The sequence below is a fragment of the Marmota monax genome, unplaced genomic scaffold (genome assembly GCF_021218885.2).
Source record: "Marmota monax isolate L192 unplaced genomic scaffold, Marmota_monax_Labrador192_F-V1.1 WCK01_AAM20220418_F8-fsc00230, whole genome shotgun sequence".
NCBI lineage: Eukaryota > Metazoa > Chordata > Mammalia > Rodentia > Sciuridae > Marmota > Marmota monax.
The window spans coordinates 1,594,118-1,612,664 of record NW_026693365.1 but is presented as its reverse complement, the minus strand read 5'-3'; the positions used below and the strand labels follow the sequence as shown (position 1 = coordinate 1,612,664).

Here is an 18,547-nt window from a genome sequence, read left to right as displayed (position 1 = left end):
TGTTGATCTGACTGTGGTAATCCAGAGGCTGGCTGAGATTGAAAGCTCAGCTTCTAAGAGGGTCCATTCACATGGGAGGCTTCAGTTGCTCATCACATGGACCTGCCTTTCCATTAGACTCGTTGGATGTCCTTACATGTGGCAGCTGGCTTCCCTTGGGAAAGTGAGAGCACAATGGAAGCAGCATTGTCTTTTGTGGACTGCCCTTAGGAGTTGCAGTCTGTCATTTTGCCACACTATTAAATGGGGATCACTAAATCTAATCCACACTCAAGGGGAGGAGAATTAAGCTCCACCTCTTGAACAAAGGCAACAAAGAGTTTGTGTATATTTTCTGAATTTCTACAGATTAACGTAGAATTTCTTTTGCAAACTAGTGGATCAGGTCTTTTGTTTCCAGCATAAGGTATCCAGGTAATTCAAGCCAACTTTCTACTGAGAACAGCTAGAAGCTCAATATATATATTTTTTAAAACAATTTTTGTTTGAAGACATTGAAGAGCTATCAATATAATGATCAATTACGTGGCTAATGTACAGAAAAAATATTCTCAGAGAAATATGCTCAATGTTTGGAACCAGTTTCTCCCTGGTATTTGCTAAGGAGCAGCTAAAGGGACCCTTTTTGTAACGTTACAGCTAGAGGAATGGAAACTTGGTAGACTTTGTAGGGGGTTGGGATTCCAAAAGGCTGTGCTCTAGGAGTAAATTTGAACTAGAACTAATTTGTTTCTCAGAGGGGCTGTAACTCAGATTTAGAATTTATTCCCTAGGTAGGATTGAAATGATCTACAGTTATTGCTTTTGCCAGATAACTAAGAGAAATTAAAATAAGAATTCTTTGTAATAAAGTAATACCATTTTAGTTCTCAAATTATTTATGCCAGAATTTGATACGTAATAGTTTATTTTGTGAATAAGAGTGTACTATAAAAAATAATCATAAAGAAATAAGCTCATGTGAATGAAAAATAACTTTAAAATGTGGTATATATACATAGTAGAATATTATTCAGCCATAAAAAAGAATGAAATTATGGCATTTGCAGTAAATGAAAGGATCTGGAGACTATCATGCTAAGTAAAATAAGCCAATCCCAAAACACCAAAGGCCAAATGTTCTCTCTGATATGCGGATGCTAACACCCAATAAAGGTGGGGGAGAAGGGAAGAATAAAAGTTCATTGGATTAGACAAAGGGGAATGAAGGGAAGGAAGAAGGGATGGGAATAGGAAAGACAGTAGAATGAATGGATACCTTTCCTATGTTCATATATGAATACATGACCAGTGAAACACTCTACATCATGTACAATCACAAGAATGGGAAGTCATACTCCATGTATGCATAGTTTGTCACAATACCTTCTGCCGTCATTTATAACTATAAAAAGAATAAATAATTTTTTTTAAAGTTACCTTAAGTACTAGATAATAGAAACTAACCAGAGAGATTCTAGATATTTGTCAGAACCACTTTAAAAAAAAAATGCCTGGGACTAGGGATGTAGCTTAGTATGATAGATCACTTGCCTAGCATGTGTGAGGCCCTGAGATCAATCCCCAGCACTGCAAAAACAAAAACACGTGCTTGCTGAGAGTGATGGTTCATGCTCAAGGCCAGCCTCAGCAACTTAGCAACATCCTGTCTCAAAATAAATAAATAAATAATAGCTCATTCTCCTGAGACACCATCAAAAAATTTTACAAACATAAGATTGTACATACAGGAAAAGAACCATCAAGAATAACAGTAAAATATTTTCATGAAAATAAAACTATAGTGGGCATGTTGGCATATGCCTATAATCCCAGCTCCTCAGGAAGCTGAGGCAGAAGTTGGAGGCCAGATTGGGGAACTTATAGAGACCCTGTCTCAAAGAAAAATAAAAAAGGGGTAGGGATGTAGCTCAATGGCAGAGCACTTGCCTAGCATGTGCAAGATCCTGGGTTTAATCCTCAGTACTGCAAAAAAAAAAAATCTGAAATAACTTGTTGCTTTAGAAGGAGAGACACTCTTAAAAAATAAAAATACTAAAGAGTGTTCAAGAAAGAAGGAAAGTGATTTTAAATGAAGGTTCAGAAGTGCAGGAGAAATGAATGTCAAAAAAGAACAATTATGTCCATACTGACTGTATAAAACAAGAATAGTGGTATTTTATAGAGTCTATATGATTAAAATATATGACAATACTAGTATATATAAGTTGAGAGGGAAATAAGTATTCTTACTGTTTTAAGCACCTTGCAGTTGGGGAAGAGAGGATAAAATGTCTATGTTAGGTTCCCAACCATTCCCCCAGGCTAGAAGGACTCAGCATGAAACAGTGTATAGGTGTACACATAGCTGTAACTTATTATAACATGATACAGAGCAAAATCAACAAAGGGAAAAGACACCTGTGGTGAGTCTGGAGGAAACCAGATGCAAACTTCTAGGGAGCCACACAGGGTGTGTTTGATTTCTCCATCTACTAGGGAAACTCATTAATGACTCAGGGCCCAAGGATTTTATTGGGGATTGGTCATGTAGGTACTCTGCCTACATACCATAGTCTACACTCAGAAAGAAAGCAGCTGTTTAGCATAAACAGATGTTTATATAAACAGTTTCAACACAGTGAGGCAGTCATAACTTCTGGAAAGGGGAGGAACCTCTTGAAATCCAGATTTCCAGACACTAGCCAAGGGCCTACCTTGTAAGTAGAATTTTCTAAAGACGGCACTCTTGGGTCTCTCTTGCTGTGTTAACTCTCTTTTCTACACATGCTGTTTGATATGAGACTTTGATAAACTAGCGAATGCATGTTGTATTCTGCTGAGGGGCCTGCCCTTCCAGTATTGACTGGGGAACTTGAGGGTGTGGAGAAACCCCTCTGGAGATAGTTTCAGAGAACAGTGTCTGCTTTATTGCACAGCAGAAATAGCTTTTACAGAGGGTATGTCTCAATTTACATATAACAGTCATGATAGGCCAGAGGTGACACACCTCTTAAGGGAATCAAGACACCAAGAGTCCAGAAACGGCCATGTAGGCCAGCCTTGCAACAGCACGGGAATAACTTCTTGTCAGGGGAGCAAGGAAATGGCACTTGCCAGTGTTTTGACAGCACTTTGCCCCAAAACACAGCGTTCTATGTTAGGACTTCCCTGCTGTATAATGAGCAAGATAAGCATTCCTCCGTGTAGGTCCAGGGTTAGGCCCTGCAACAGTAATCTTTGGAGTAACACTTAAAAGAACAAATCTTAAAAGCATGCAAATATAGAGTTGGGTCTTTTACCTATACCATATCCAAATATTAACTCAGAGTGGATCAAAAACTAAAACTGTTCATAGAAGAAATGAGTACAGAGTTTCAGATCGGGAAGAGGAAAGAGCTCTGGAGATTGATGGTGATAATGGCCATACAGCAGTGTTAACATACTTCATGAGTGTGAACCTGCTGAACTGTACATTTGAAAGTAGTAAATTTTATGTGTATTTTACTACAAAAAGAAAAAATATATAACTCCCATGATGATACGGGTGAGGAATTTGAAGTATTAAAAATAGTACAAAAGTAGTTTTTTAAAAAAATAGAATAAAAAGACACAGAGCAGTCAGGATAAATAGGAGGAACTTAGATGATGAAAATGCATTTATTTCAGTAAATACAATTGTAGATGAACTAAAAGACTTGATAGATCAACAGGTTAGATTTTAAAATGTCAACTACAAATACATAGTATTTCTAGATACCACCTAGAAGTATTAGGATATGAAAAGGTAAGAGTCTGGAAAAAGAAATAACTATATTAACACAAAAACAAAGCAATAAAATTATCAAGAGAGATGTTCCATTTACCAGGAATAAATAATAATTCTAAGTTTGTGTACATCTAAAATACCTTCAAAATATATAAGACAGATATTTCCAAAATTGCCAGGAAAAATGATTGTAAGTCTGTGATAATAATAGGAAGTTTTTAACATATTTCTCTTATAGAAGCAAGCAAAATGGGCTGGATTGTGGCTTAGTGGTGGAGTGCTCGTCTAGCATGCATGAAGCACTGGGTTCAATCCTCAGCACCACATAAAAATAAAAAAGATATTGTGTCCACCTAAAACTAAGAAATATTTTTTAAAAAGCAAGCAAAAAATATATCAGTAATGATACAGAACATCTGAACTACTAAAAAATAATCACTGGACTTAACTGGTCATATTTAGAACACAGTATTCCCTAAAATGAAAAAATAAATAAAGTGTCTTCGAGTCACCTGAAATGTTTACAAAATTTGACTATATACTAGACCATAAAATAAGTCTCAAAAAATGCTAAAAGAATGAAAAAAGTATATTTCTGACCATAATACAAATAACCTAGAAATCATTAATGAGAATAAAAATAGGAAAACCCCATGTTTTGAAATACATGTCTAACCAATAAATGAAGGAATTCATAATTAAAACTGGACTATATGTTTTAGTGAATGATGATGAAAATGCTCCATATCAAAGTTTGTGGGACACAGAGCTGTGCTATAACTGAAATGGATAGCTTTAAATGCCTATGTCATAAAATAAATAACTGAAAATTAATGAGTAAAGTGTGCAATTCAAAAATTTGGAGAAAAAAGAAAAAGTATAAGAAAGGAAGAAATTAAACTCATCATCTGTATGTACAGCTAATTCTATACATAGGAAATCCCATGAATTCTACACATAGACTATCAGAATTAAAAAGGATTGCTGGATGCAAAGACAGTACACAAAAAAGTCAGTTGCAATTCCACATACCATATAATGTCGGAAAAATGGATTTTTAAAAAAGATAATCATAGTACCATTAAAACTATCAACTACCAGGAATGTATTTAACAAAAGACTCAAGACCTCTATTTGAAAACTATAAACAGAGAAATTAAAGAAATTCTAAACAAATTGAGGGTTGTATCTTCTGTCTGGATTAGAAGACTCAATAGTGTAAAGATACCTGTTCTCTTCATCCTGTCCAATGCATTTAGTGCTATCCTGATAAAATCCTAATCATGTATTTTTGTGGAACTAAATAGCAAGCAGATTCTCAAAATTATGAAAATACAAAAGGTCAAGTATAGCCAAATGGTTTTTGAGAAAAATAAAGTGGACTGGTTTTATCATATGTTGATGTTATGAAATGATAATATTATTTTTGTGCAAGGAAAGACAAATAGATCAACTGAACAGAAAAGAGAACTTTAAAACAATGACATAAATATGTAATCACTTGATTAGCATGAAGGTGGCATCACAGAATAATAGGGAATAGAACAGTCTTTTTAATAAATGATTTTCTCCATCTGACAAGAAATTTTCACCAATCAGATTGGTAGACATTCTGCTGTTGGGACAGTCAGTGCAAATGAAAGGAAAATCATCAGTGCCTTTAAAAGTCATACATGTATTTACTTTTTGACCTAAAAATCTCACTTCACCATTCTGTCAGAAATAAATTGGCAGATATAATGTCTCATGCACAAGGTTCTTTGGCAGAAGATTAGAAACATCTACATATTGACTGTTAGACAAAAATAAGAAAAGGTCTGAACACTAATGGAGTAAACTTCTGTCAATTTTGTTTATGTAACTAAATCAAGAGAAATATATGCAATCTACATTTTAAAAGGGAGAAATATGAGTATAGGTACACATATTTACTTTTGTTTGTAAGAAGAAACTGGAAGGAAAACCTGATAAAATGATTGCAGGGAGAGGATGATATAGTGATAGAAACAAAAGGTCTCATATACATTCTTGGTTTTGGAAACCTAAATGTTTTCCATTTGCTAATATAAAAGGAAAGAGAAAATAATTTTAAATGAAAACAAAACTAAAATGAATGAAACTACTTGTATAACCATATAAAAGAAAATAATTATTGCATTTATTTTTTAGGTGTAGATGGACACAACACAATGCCTTTATTTTTATGTGGTGCTGAGGATCGAACCCGGGTCCCGCCCGTGTTAGGAGAGCGCTCTACTGCTGAGCCACAATCCCAGCCCCTAATTATTGCATTTACATGTTTATTACATTTTAACTATTCTTCTAGATATATCACATATTCTAAGTACAACTAGAGCTGTAAAGAATCATAAATCATAATAGTAACAACACTTTGGAACTTTTTAAAAATATATTTATTTTTTAGTTGTAGTTGGACACAATACCTTTATTTATTTATCTTTATGTGGTGCTGAGGATCGAACCCAGGGCCTCGCGTGTGCTAGGCAAGTACTCTACCACTGAGCCACAACCCCAGCCCCAACACTTTGGAACTTTATATAGAAAACATAATTATGTTAGAAACTGATATCTTTGGTATACAAGAAGAAAGGTATAAAAATCAAAAGCTAAATTTAAATTTCTGTATTATTAAACTTGAATTGAAAATAATATTAAGTCATGATTCTGAATTTCAGAATTACCTGATTGTAGTTTTATCTATTGAAAACACTCCAAAGCCAATGAGAACCCAGCGACATTGAGCACAACTAACATCTAGATTGTTTCTCTGAATACCATTTCCTACTACTTTTGTCTTTGATCTTTCCAGCCACACATTTAAATAGTGCTTTATATTTACTTTCTATCTTAACTATCATCTTGCTTTTATCTCCAGTAATCTGTTAAGTCTAGTCTTGATCATTTACAAATTCCCAGATAATCATTTTGTTACATTTGTTACTCTTTATGACCCATTCCACTCTTAAAATCATTGTAAAATTTAAAGCAATCAAAAATGTACATATTTTCACATATGTGTGCAAAAGTCTATATACCAGGTCACGATATATAAGGTTTCCCGCACCCCAGAAGGCTTCTATGTGCCCCTTCTCAATTATTACCCTGTATACCACTATTAACCTTTTTTTGACTTTTGGATGCTGAGAAGTCAGCTGAAATAAAATTTCCTGCCTTCCAGGAACCTGAATTCTAGAAAGGAAAAGGAAATAAAAATATATTTTCAAATAATGATACATTCTACAAAGTAGAATCATGGGCTACAAAATAATGAGGGACAGGATGTATGTCTACTAAGGTAGCTTAGGTGCTTTACAATGATAGAAGATGACACCTGACCGAATTGGATTTTCTGTTAAAACACTGTTAATAATTGGTTTTTTTCTGTAAACAATGTCTGAAAAGTTTTCTGTGTATAATATCTGGCATCCTTCAATCTAATAATAGAGCTTATTGATATAATAAATCAAGTAATAGAATTTAATTGTGAATTAACACATACGATATTCATGTATAAGTGAGTCTTGATAAGTTTAGTAGTAGTGTATACTAATAACTAAATATATGCTTTCCTAGAATATTAGGTTTAGCAAAATCAATATATTTCATTGTTGATTTTTCCCTTCTGTTCTTAACCCTATAGGATTTCCATGGAAATCAGAGTGCCCTTCTTCAGAGAATGTTCTGCAGCACTTAGAAAAAAGTTATGGTAATAGCAAGATACAATTAAATAACCTCAGTAACTAGCCTTAGCTGTTAAAATATTTTACTTCATATCCCTCCATAATTTTATCTTTTTAAACTTTATTTCAAACTTGTTACTTAGAGACTTAAAACTGCATATTTTGGATCAGAAAAAAGGTCATGTCCATTTTTAAAAAACCTTTGATAAGTCAATTTAAAAAAAAAAACTGACCTAGAAAAGGTTTATTGATATCGTTTCATAGTTCATTAACTGATATCCATACATAAAACTGTAATTTACCTTAAGTTCATATATTAGCTGCAGTTTTTAAATGTCTAAAAGACCCTTAAATTGGACCATAAGATAATAGATAGTTTGAATTTATAGAAATAGAAAATATTGTCACATTTATTTTTAAGCTCAAAGACAAGTAAGTCACTGCTGTGATATACTTAATGCATATTTCCAACTTCAGTATGAAACATTCAATTGTAGTTTTCCTGTTTTCACAGAGAAGGGTGACCCATGTGTGCTTTGGTCTAGTACTGAAATTTAAATGGTTATCATATTGCTTGCACCTGTTCTGTGATAAGTTCTTTTGTATTAGTGTATAAAGTGGAACACTTTTCAAAGGCTAATTTGGTTCCCTATCTGATAGGAATATAGGATATAAACTTCTTTAATTGCTTGCTTTTTTAAAGTACCAAATATGTACTTCTTAAAGTTACATGTTTAATAATAATAAGTGTTTAAATGTTTAGAGCATCCAGTGTATAGTTGGTGTTACTTGATTACAAATTTCCCACTTAACATTTATATTTGATGTACTTAAATTTAATAAAGGCAGCTAATCTATAATTCCACTGTAAATCTAATACTTTCTGGAAGTGCAATGGGATTGTCCAAGTGTGAATTAACCTCCCAGTGTTATGTGGACTACATAGGGCGGTAAGACCAAATATTAAACTGCTAGATTTCATATTTTTCCTCTTTTATGAGATTTTTTTAAATATTTATTTTTCAGTTGTAGTTGAACACAATACCTTCATTTTATTTATTTATTTTTATGTGGTGCTGAGACTCGAACCCAGGGCCTCGCACGTGCAAGGCAAGTGTTGTGCCACTGAGCCACAATCCCAGCCCTTTATGAGAGTTTTAAGAATAAGGTTTTATTTCATAAATTACATTGTATCTCCAGATATTACTGTATCTACCCCATATGTCTACCAAGAACTGAATTTCAAAATGTTTTAAAAAAAAAAAAAAGATTTTGAAAGGACCCTCTTAAATGAAACTTGAGGATAATAGGCTTTTTCCATTTATCAAATTAGTAGAACACTAAAATTAAGGGATTTTTTTCCTAAATGTTAAATAATGATATAGTTGTTTATATTAAAATGCTACATTCAGAGTTAGCACAGGACCACTCTGCAACATGGAATAGACATTATTTTTAACATAGTAGGAATAAGACAAATACCTCTAGTTAGTTATTTCTGAAAGGAATGATGAAGTGGAATTCTCTCTTAGAATACAGAGAAACAAAATTACTATGTTTGATTTGGGGAAGATATAGAAAAGGTCATTTTTAATCTGAGGTTTTTTAAATTTATAATTCTGAGAACAAAGTTAAGAATCAAACAGCTTTTGTTAAGTGTTATTTATATTATCAAGGAAACAGATGTTGCCCTACAGCCACCAGAAGAACTGTAGCCTTTCAGCATGACCAGTAAATTGATAACTATTACTACACTTCCCAAGTTAAATCAGAAACTCAAAATTATTCTTCATGAATCTTTTGGAGCCTCAGTGTTTATCTTTTGGTCTACAGTCTAATTTGATATTAGATAATTTTATAAATTCATTTAGAATTTTAAAAGGCAGTCAGATTGTCCCAAGTTTCCATGTATCTTCACAAGCAGAATTTCAAATTTTAGTATACTTATATTGTTGTTCATTGTTTCTTACATATACTATAATATTAGAATAATAAAGAGCATTTACCTGTGTCAACTAGAATAGGTAGATAATTGTTTTGAGGTAACTAGAACTCTGAAATGTTATAAGTATCATACAAAAAAGTGGGACTAAAAATTCTACAATGGCTCTGTCTGATGCCAGTCTGAATTCTGGTCAAGGGAAATAATGTGTGATTAAAAAGCTTAGTATACAAGTAATTTCTTATTAAAGAAATAGTTTTTTTGCCAGCATTCTATCTATATTGACTTTTAAGTACTAACTTGGGCAGAAGAATGGCGTTCTGAAGTGTCCTGTTGTCATTCCCAGAACCTGTGAATGTGTCTTATGTGACAAAAATTAATATTGCTAATCAGTAGTTCACCTTGAGTTGGGAAGCTTACCCTAGATTATCTGGGTAGTCTTAATCTAATTACATGAGTCCTTAAAAGTGGTAGAAGAGGCAGAAAAGAGACTTGGAGAAAATGGCATTTGCAAGAACTTCACCCATTCCTGCCGACTTTGAAGACTGAAGGGTCCAGGAGCCAAGGAATGTGGTTGGCCGCCAGGAGCAGGAAAAAATCAAGGAAACAGATGTTCCCCTACAGCCACCAGAAGAATTGTAGCCTTTGAGTTTAGCCCAGTGAGGCCAGTGTCAGACTTCTGACCTCCAGAAGTAAAATAAATCTGCATTGTCTATGCCACCAAGTTTATGGTAATATGTGAGATAAGCTTTATAAAGCTAATAGTTTTAATTGTTCCTAGAAAACTATCAGGAATATTACAGGTTCTATGTATCTTTGCCTGAATTTTTAGTCTGAGGGTGGGGGATATACCTGATCTATGAATATTGTATGAATTCCCAGCTAGTAGTATGGATGTAGAACTTCTGCCCTAATAACACGACAGATGGGATTGACAGATCAGAGAATATCTTTATCGTATGTATTAGGAACATTGACTGTTATAAATTATTTTTGCTTTTACTGCTAGAAAACTGGGAGCCAAACTGGTTCATCTTTAATAGTGTACTATTTAAGAATGCAGCCTCTGAAGCATTTTCTAAGTTCAGATTTCTGCTCCTGCCTTGTTCATAATCTCTCTGTACTTCAGTTGCCTGCTCTGTAAAACAGAGATAAGAGAAGTATCTGTCTTCCTAGGGAGATAGAGTAATGCATTAGCCACAGTGTTTGTTATAACATAAAAGCATTCAGTCAAGGTGTGCTGTAGCTGCGAATGCTATCATCTGCCAGTGTGTAATGCATCTTTTAGGGTCATACCTTCACTTTGATTTAAATTACTTCATTTTATTTAATTTATTTTTACTTTTGTTCTATGGAATGTTTGTAACCTGCTTCAGTATTAAGGAAGGTCATAGATCAGTGTGTAAGTCAGGAGATAACTTGATTACAAATGGTAGAAACATAACTCATTAGCCAAAGCACAAAAAATGAAAATGAATTTACATAATTGAAAACTTGAGAAATGAATTCAGGTATAGCTGGGTCTAGAGGATTTTGATTTTTTTCTGGATTGGTATCAGAGTCTCTATACATGAGGGCAAAGATTACCAGCAGTAGTTCTAGCTAGATATGTATAATCATTCTGTTCTTAAAAATAACAATCCTGAAGCCAGGCGCGGTGGCACACGCCTGTAATCTCAGAGGTTTGGGAGATTGAGAAGATCAGAAGGATTACAAGCTCAAAGCCAACCTCAGCAAAAACAAGGTGTTAAGCAACTCAGTGAGACCCTGTCTCTAAATAAAAAATACAAAATAGGGCTGGGATGTGGGTCAGTGGTCAAGTGCCCCTGAGTACAATCCTCAATGCCCAAAATTAAATAAATGACAATCCTGAGGGGAAAAGTGTCCTTTTCTCACTATTTAAGCCCCAGGAAAGACATGATGAAGCAGACTTAGATTACATGCTCTGTGAATGTCTGAAATGAAAGGATGCCCGGAAACAGGATAGGTGATTTTCCTAGGAAAAAAACAAATAACTAGGGGACATTTTCCCCTCATTTGATAATACAAAGACTTTGCAGACTGTAACTGCATTAGTATTCATAAACATATGATGTATATCCAAAACTTAGAAATACATTCACAGTAAGGTCACTAGCTTGACTCTAAAATGCTTTCAACAAACTATCATTAGTTTCAGAGTTAAAGGATTCTTCCTCACACACATGCACATGCAACATCCTGAGTAATTAGGAGTGGTTAAAAGAACTGCTAAGAAATAGGCTCATGAGCAGTGTTAATTCAGTGTTGAGTATACAACTGTTTTTTAATTTGACAATAATTTTAGGCTTACAGAACAGTTGCCAAAATGCTGCAGATAGGTTATGTATGCCTTTCACCCAGCTTACTTTAATGTTTTTACTTAACAACACAATTTTATATAGTATAAGATAATCAAAAACCAGGAAATTAACATTGACACAATACTATTAAATACAGACAATATTCAGTTTCTTGTTTTCTCTCTGAATTTCTCTTTCTATTCCAGGATCAATCCGGTAGCCCACATTTCATTTGATTATTGTGGTTTTTTTTTAATCCCCTCCAGCAAATGACAGTTCCACAGCATTTTCTTGAGTTTCATGGCCTTGACATTTGATGAGTATTGATTGGTTATTTTGCAGAATGCTTCTTTAGCTTGAGCCTTTCTGATGTTTTCTCCTGATTAGATTGAGATTATGCATTTTTGATAGGAGTACTCAAGGATATCCTCTGCAGGATATACTATCCTTGATCAACAAGTTAGAGAGGCTTCTGCCAGTTTCTCCAGTGTTTAAAGTTATCATCTTTCCTTTGTAATTAAGGGAGTTCTTTGAAGGTTTACAAATATATTTCCTAAAAAATTTTGCCCACTGGTTTCAGCATCCATCAACAGATCTAGCCTGAAATAGTTACCTTGTGATGTTTGTTAAGGGGTTTCACAGGTTTCTTGTTAATTCTACATGTATTATGTGGAATGTTCCTATAAGGAAAAGCTGTTCCTCCTCCTCCTTGTTTGTTTATTTGTTTGTTTGTTTATTTATTTATAGCAGTTGGGACTCATAGATGTTTATTTTGTTCTGTGAGTTACATTACAATACTGTGAGTTACATTACAATACTGTCATTACTTACTTTGCTCCTCAGATCATTGCAGCTCTAACAGGGGCTATTTTTAGGTTGGGTTCTGTGTTCTTTTGAAAATGCTGTCCTTTTCCAAGTACTTATTTTCTGGCACTGCAGACTATTTTAGTCCCATCTTGAACATTCCCTGCTCCAGCACGGGAATGAATGACTTAAACAAGCTGTCCTTGTATGGAGAGTGGTATTTAGAAACCAAGATCTTGTCAGTAAGGTATGCTCATTGCTGTCGGAGTTGGTCTCAGGCTCAATTGATACAGGTAAGAAGTGTGTGTGTGTGTGTGTGTGTGAGAGAGAGAGAGAGAGAGAGAGAAAATTAAGCCTTGCACAGACACACCTATATTTGTTTCTATATTTGGTCCATTGGCTATATATACTTGTTCATACTGATGCTTTAAATTTCTATTCCCTTCCTTATTTCTACCTTCTTTCACCAATAGTGAGAAAACTGCCAGGTACAGTGGCACATGCCTATAATCCAAGTGACTTGGGAGGCTGAGACAGAAGGATTCAAGTCCAGCCTCAGCAACAATTTAGTGAGACCCCCCATCTCAAAAAAAAAAAAAAAAAAAATACAATAAAAAGGACTGGGTATGTAGCTCAGTGGTAAAGTGACCTGGGTTGAATCCCTAGTACCAAAACTAAACTGGATCCTGTTATTCTCAATATACTTATTTGTCCATTCCTGGTATACACATATGGACATTACAGCTTTTAAATCGTAACCCTATGAGAGACTGATTTACTAACTGGAGTACAGCGTTTGTAAACAGTTCTTTTTTGGTTTTAGCCTATATTACACAGTCAAATGTTATTTTTGACCTTGACTTAGGTTGGGTCTCTTATCCCTGGTCCCCATTGGTGTGGTTATGTTACACATTTATGATAGCATCTCTGGGGGCAGGGGTCTTCTGGTTTATATGTGTAAAATTTCATCTCGTTTTCAGCAGTAATTTTAGATAAAGTTGACTTTCTCTTGTTCACCTTGATGGTGCTAGAATACTATTTTCATTTCTAGTGTGTTATAATGTAATCTCTCTGCCCTTGTCCCTGTCTGTCTCCCAAACTTTGTCTCAGTCCACCCTTGCCCTCTACTAAGGTGTGGCTGGCTGAGGGTAGAGCATGAGTGTGCAACTATACTCTGGTGGTAGTGACTAAACCTCTTTTACTCAGCTATTTTGCAGTGCCAAAATTCTCCATGTGATGCTGAGCACACAATTTTCTTATTTTCACTCCTTAGAAAATTGTTTCTCATTTGGGGAGATCTTTTGGGGAAATAGGAAGACATATAACATCTTCTCAGCTACTTTCAAGTCTCCAATATTCTGGTTTTAACAGGAAGAATCCCTTGGGAGATTTGAATATCTGATGCTTGATGAAGCTAAGTGTTTCCAAGATAATGCTTGGTTTGTTAATGCTTTTCTAACAACTATATTATATTGTAAACTTATAGGGCTATAAGGTGTTACTGCTTAGAAACGTGATATCTTGAGAATCACTAATTCAAACTGATGGTGGCTGGAGTTTGGCCTCTTAGTTGCCCATGGAGAGTGAGGACACCAGGTCAGCCTTCTCCTCTGCATCAGCAACTAATGGAAAACTGTCGAACAGTTGAAGCTTTGTTCCTTTCTGCGCTTAAAGATGTTCCCTTGTTTTCTGGTTTGCATTTTTCATGAGAATGCTTGTCACCCTGATCTGTGTTCATATAGTATATAATGTCTTATTTCCCCCTCTGGCTGCTTTTAAGGGTTTCTCTTTATTACTGGATTTAAAAGCAATTTGTAATATTCCTTTGCTTTTCTTCATGATTCTTTTGTTTGGGGATTGTTGATAGGCCTGTGTCTTCCTCTCACCCCCGTATGTGTATACCCCACTGCTGTCTAAGATCTTCCTTTGCACTTAGTCTGCAGCTGATGCATTTGTCCTTTGTTTTTGTAGTTCCTGCATCATAGAATTCCTATTACCATTGAGGGTTTTTTAAGTCATCCACTATAGTCACCAACTGAAGGGCAGGACCTGTTTACCTAACACTGTCTTGCACATATTGGAGACTCAATGAATCAATGGGGAACCAAGCCACCCTTGAAGGTGTGTCCTCCTGGGGTTGAAAAAGAAGTGCTAGGTCAAGAGAATGAATGCCCTCCCCCATCATCTAACCCATACACCTCACAGAACACTTGAGGCTACCATGTTGAAGGCATGCAAGCTCTGCATGTCCTACCAGCCTGTGTTCAGAAAGATGGATGACCACAGCTTCCTGGCAACTGACACTTCTGAGCTCATAGCCAGCAGGTGGCAGCAGTGTCTTTGCCACTGGCTGTGTTCCCTTTTATTTTCATATATATATATATGTTGTAGTTGGACACAATGCCTTCATTTTATTTATTTTTTGCTGTGAGGACTGAACCCAGCCCCTTGCACATGCTAGGCAAGTGCTGTACTGCTGAGCCACAACCCCAGCCCCTATATCCCCTCTTCATATGAGGAATATTAACCATCCAGAGATATTTCATGCTGAGCACGGCAATGAGTGAAGCTTCTGCTACAACAGATGTGGCACTGTACCAGGCCAGTGGTTTGTACCCCTCCAAGGGCAGTGGTTCATTCCTCAAAATGAACATAAATCTACTCCACTACTAGGGCTTCTTGGAACAGGCTGTTACTGCAAGGTAAAATCCAGACACCAGGAAAACCTTGCAAGCTCAGGCTAACTCAGCTGCCCTGAGCTGATAACTCCAGCTTCTACCTGCAGCACAGGCCTGTGCCTTCTGAAATCTGCTCATCCCCTGGGTTTCACAGCAGCTCTGTCGCTCCAGGAGCCCTTCTCTCATCCCTTTATGCCCCTATATACACACGTGCCAACATAACCAGTTCTCCAGTTGCCAAAGTGAGCAGCCCCAATACAGATCTATCACCTGTTTAGAAACTCCTCCCCACTAAGTTCAGGGTCAGAATTTTGTTGGAGGCTCTTGTAGCTTCCTGCCAGGATACCCTCCTAGCCTCCTAGGAGCCAGTCCACCAGAGCGGCCACCTGACCATCTAAAGAGCTCAGTTCCGTCCAGTCCCAGGACCTGGGGCCGTTCTTACATCCTGCAGACAGCCGCATTTGTTCAGTTTTTTATATGATCCTTGTGTCCTCCCAAAGGCAGGCTGGTTTTGTTCCCAGGGGCTTCCCAGTGTGGGCATCTCGGGAAGAGGTAGATGCGGAAATGAAATCCGGGCCTTTTACCGCAGACCCAGAAGCAGGAGTGGCCAGGAGCCAGGCAAAGGAAGAGGGAAAGATGCTTGAGTCTATGAGGCCCTCCCTAGTGAAAGAACTGCATTTGTCCTGCTAGCATTTAGGGATGTCCGTCTGAGAGCCTGATCGTGCTAACCCTGAGGGTCCCCTGGCGGCCCGGCGCGGCAGGTGCTGGCCCAGCAGCCCAGGAGCTGCAGTGGGCAGGGCTTCGCTGCCGCAGCCTCCTCCCGCCCCCGCCTCCGCCCCCCGCCTCCGCCCGCGGTGGCGCGCCTCTCAGGCTGGCGCAGTCTGCAGCAAACGCGATCCGCAGGTCGGCTGGTTTGCCGCGCACCATGGCTCCCAGCTTGCGAGGCCTCCCTTGGTGCTGTCTCTGGCTGTTCCTTGGTGAGTATGGCACGATGAGGCCCACAACCTGGGCCGTGTCTTTCCGGCATGGGCTCCGTGGCCACAGGGTTCTACGCGGCTCGCCCACCGGGTACCAGTGCTGCAGACGCAATGCGGCAAACAGGTCCGCTGGGGAAGAGCGGCTTTTGGGTGTGGCGGAGCCAGGGATTCGGAGGCGCGGCAATTTTGCCCCACATGCCAAGGGGATACCTTTAGGGGATCGTGGTTACCTAGGATGCAGGGTCCACTGCCCCCCACCTCCAATCTGGAGCTTCAAGCTCCGGTTGGCGCCAGCGCAGGCTTCCCAAGGCCAAAATATGTTGCCCAGCTCCAGAAGCAAGCACCTTGCGGTTCTGAACTCGGGAATTGGAACCACAGCCCATTTTTCCGGATATCAACTGAAACTGGAAATCTGATTCTTGTCACATACAGCACTTGGTGCTTCTTTGCTAAATGATGTTTTTTTTGCAGAAATGTGGACAACTCTCTTCCTTCTTGAGGACATTTGTTATCTTGGCTCTCGAATAGAAATTCAAAGAGAGGCAGGGACCATTGGTGTGATGGCAGACCTTGCTGGGCTTTTGTCTTTCAGATTACAACTGAAACCCAGGGGCAACAGCAACTTGCAATAAATCCTGTAAGAAATTATATATTTCAACCTCCTTGGTGATGTTCCCATAAAATGAACCATTATAGCTATTGGATTTGTTTCATGTATATGGTGTACCCACCTTTTTTAATGAAAATTAAATTATTTGGTTTGAGGAATCAAGTGCCCCGGGAAGCCTCCTGCAGTTATTATTATTGATTCTTGTGGTCTCTCCTCAAACTGGGTGTTGGTCAGAAGTGCCTGCTACAAGGAGGTTCACTCCATTCTGGTACTGGTGAAGGAGTGATCATTGGCATCATTTTTATAGCCAGGAAAACATCTTATGGAAATGGGGCCTGTCTATGGAGACTGCTCAGACACCGTGAGGAGAGGGGACCCAGGACTTCCCAGGAGCTATGTAATTCCTGGCTTCTATTTGTAAACCTTACCAAGGAGCATCAGATCTGTATAGAAATCTGAGTCTGCTTCAACGTAATATAATCTGAAGATAAATCTTACCACTTAACGTGCCTTGACCAAATTTATGTGAAAAGCAAAATCTTATAATCATCTCCTCTCCTGTTGTTTTAAGAATCTATTTGATTTGACATGGAATTTACTGTTTCAGTTTCCTAAGAAACTAACATTTTTCTGTTAGCAAGGCAGAGAGCTGGGTTGTGTAATATTTTTTACATAAATAAATAAATAAATGTTCTTTACTGGTGCCCAGAGCCTGCACCCTCTAAAGCTTGTGTAAATAAAGCTCCATGTCATGGTCACATATAAAGACCTTCCTTGTTTACCAAGAAAACGATTCATGTTCTGCTGGGAAGTCCAAGTTCTGTAATCCTAACAATTTTCTGAGTGGTCTAGCTAATGTTATATCTTTGGAAGAACAAACACAAATTCATGAGGTTATCAGTAAATTGATGTCCTTGGGGACCAGCTGTGAAGAGCAGAATGACGAGCACACAATGTTTTCTTCCTGAGCCTCAGTGCCAGCCAGATCTCCATGTTGATGTTGAGTCTGCTATGCAGAATGGCAATATGGAATTTTTTTTAAGTCTGCTAGTCCACAGGTTTAAGAATTTATCTGTGACAGCTGTACAATCAGGCAAGATACTCAACCTGATCACTTGCTGTTTGCAGTTACTGAAGTCCCATTATAGGTTGTTTTTCCTCTGAGAATCCTGTCTACTATTGTCTTTATACAAGAACCTGATATGTCACTGCATGCATTTTTTAAATTTCTTGTATAACCACCAAAAACCTATTCATTGATCAGAAAAAAAGGACATTATTTTGATGACTTTTTTTTTTTAATGATTCTTTTGATGACTGCATTGCAAGCTTCTGTTTTTGCAGAATTCACTTAGGTTTGCCGCCCACCACTGCCGCAGTGAAGCTGCTCAGTTCTCAATCCTGGGAAGCAAACATGCCTTCCTCACTGTCATGCTAAGGACTCCAGGGGAGCTTTTGAATAGCTGAATATTTGTTGAAATATAGAACTTCACATAAATACAGGGACATCATAGAAATGTATAGCAATAGGTATGGTGCTGCTTTAAACCTGGAAGGTTCTAATCCCAGAATCCAGATCTGCGGGGTTCATACTTGCTGATCAATTCAGTGTTTGTTTACCAGCACTGTGTGGTTAGCTGCAGGAAGAAATTCCTGGGGTTTTGTCTTCCTTCCATGGGTGCATGCCACTCAGTATGCATAGTGTCAGTCCAGGCCAGGATGGTGAAGACGCAGCGTCACAGGGAAATGTTTCAAGTGGAATCCTC

At 37.4% G+C, this 18,547-nt stretch overlaps 2 protein-coding genes across 6 annotated transcripts in view; both read left to right on the top strand.

The window, feature by feature from the left end:
- Rbm44 (RNA binding motif protein 44) overlaps positions 1–8,309 on the top strand; it is a 43,906-nt gene extending 35,597 nt beyond the window's left edge. For all 3 annotated transcript variants that reach the window (XM_058583310.1, XM_058583312.1, XM_046456946.2), the window contains one exon: positions 7,410–8,309. The gene's annotated coding sequence lies outside the window, so the exon portion shown is untranslated. The remainder of the gene's footprint in view (positions 1–7,409) is intronic.
- A 4,355-nt stretch (positions 8,310–12,664) lies between these two features.
- The window catches only part of Ramp1 (receptor activity modifying protein 1), a 43,331-nt gene continuing 37,448 nt past the window's right edge, over positions 12,665–18,547 (top strand). Inside the window, exon 1 of one of the 3 annotated variants that reach the window (XM_046456964.2) lies at positions 12,665–12,809. Coding sequence is in view for 2 of the 3 variants with exons in the window: in XM_046456962.2 (XP_046312918.1) it covers positions 16,120–16,171 (52 nt within the window). In the remaining variant the exon portion in view is untranslated. Of the gene's footprint in view, positions 12,810–16,026; positions 16,172–18,547 lie in introns of those variants that run through there. The other 2 variants (XM_046456962.2, XM_046456963.2) reach the window with 2 other exon arrangements.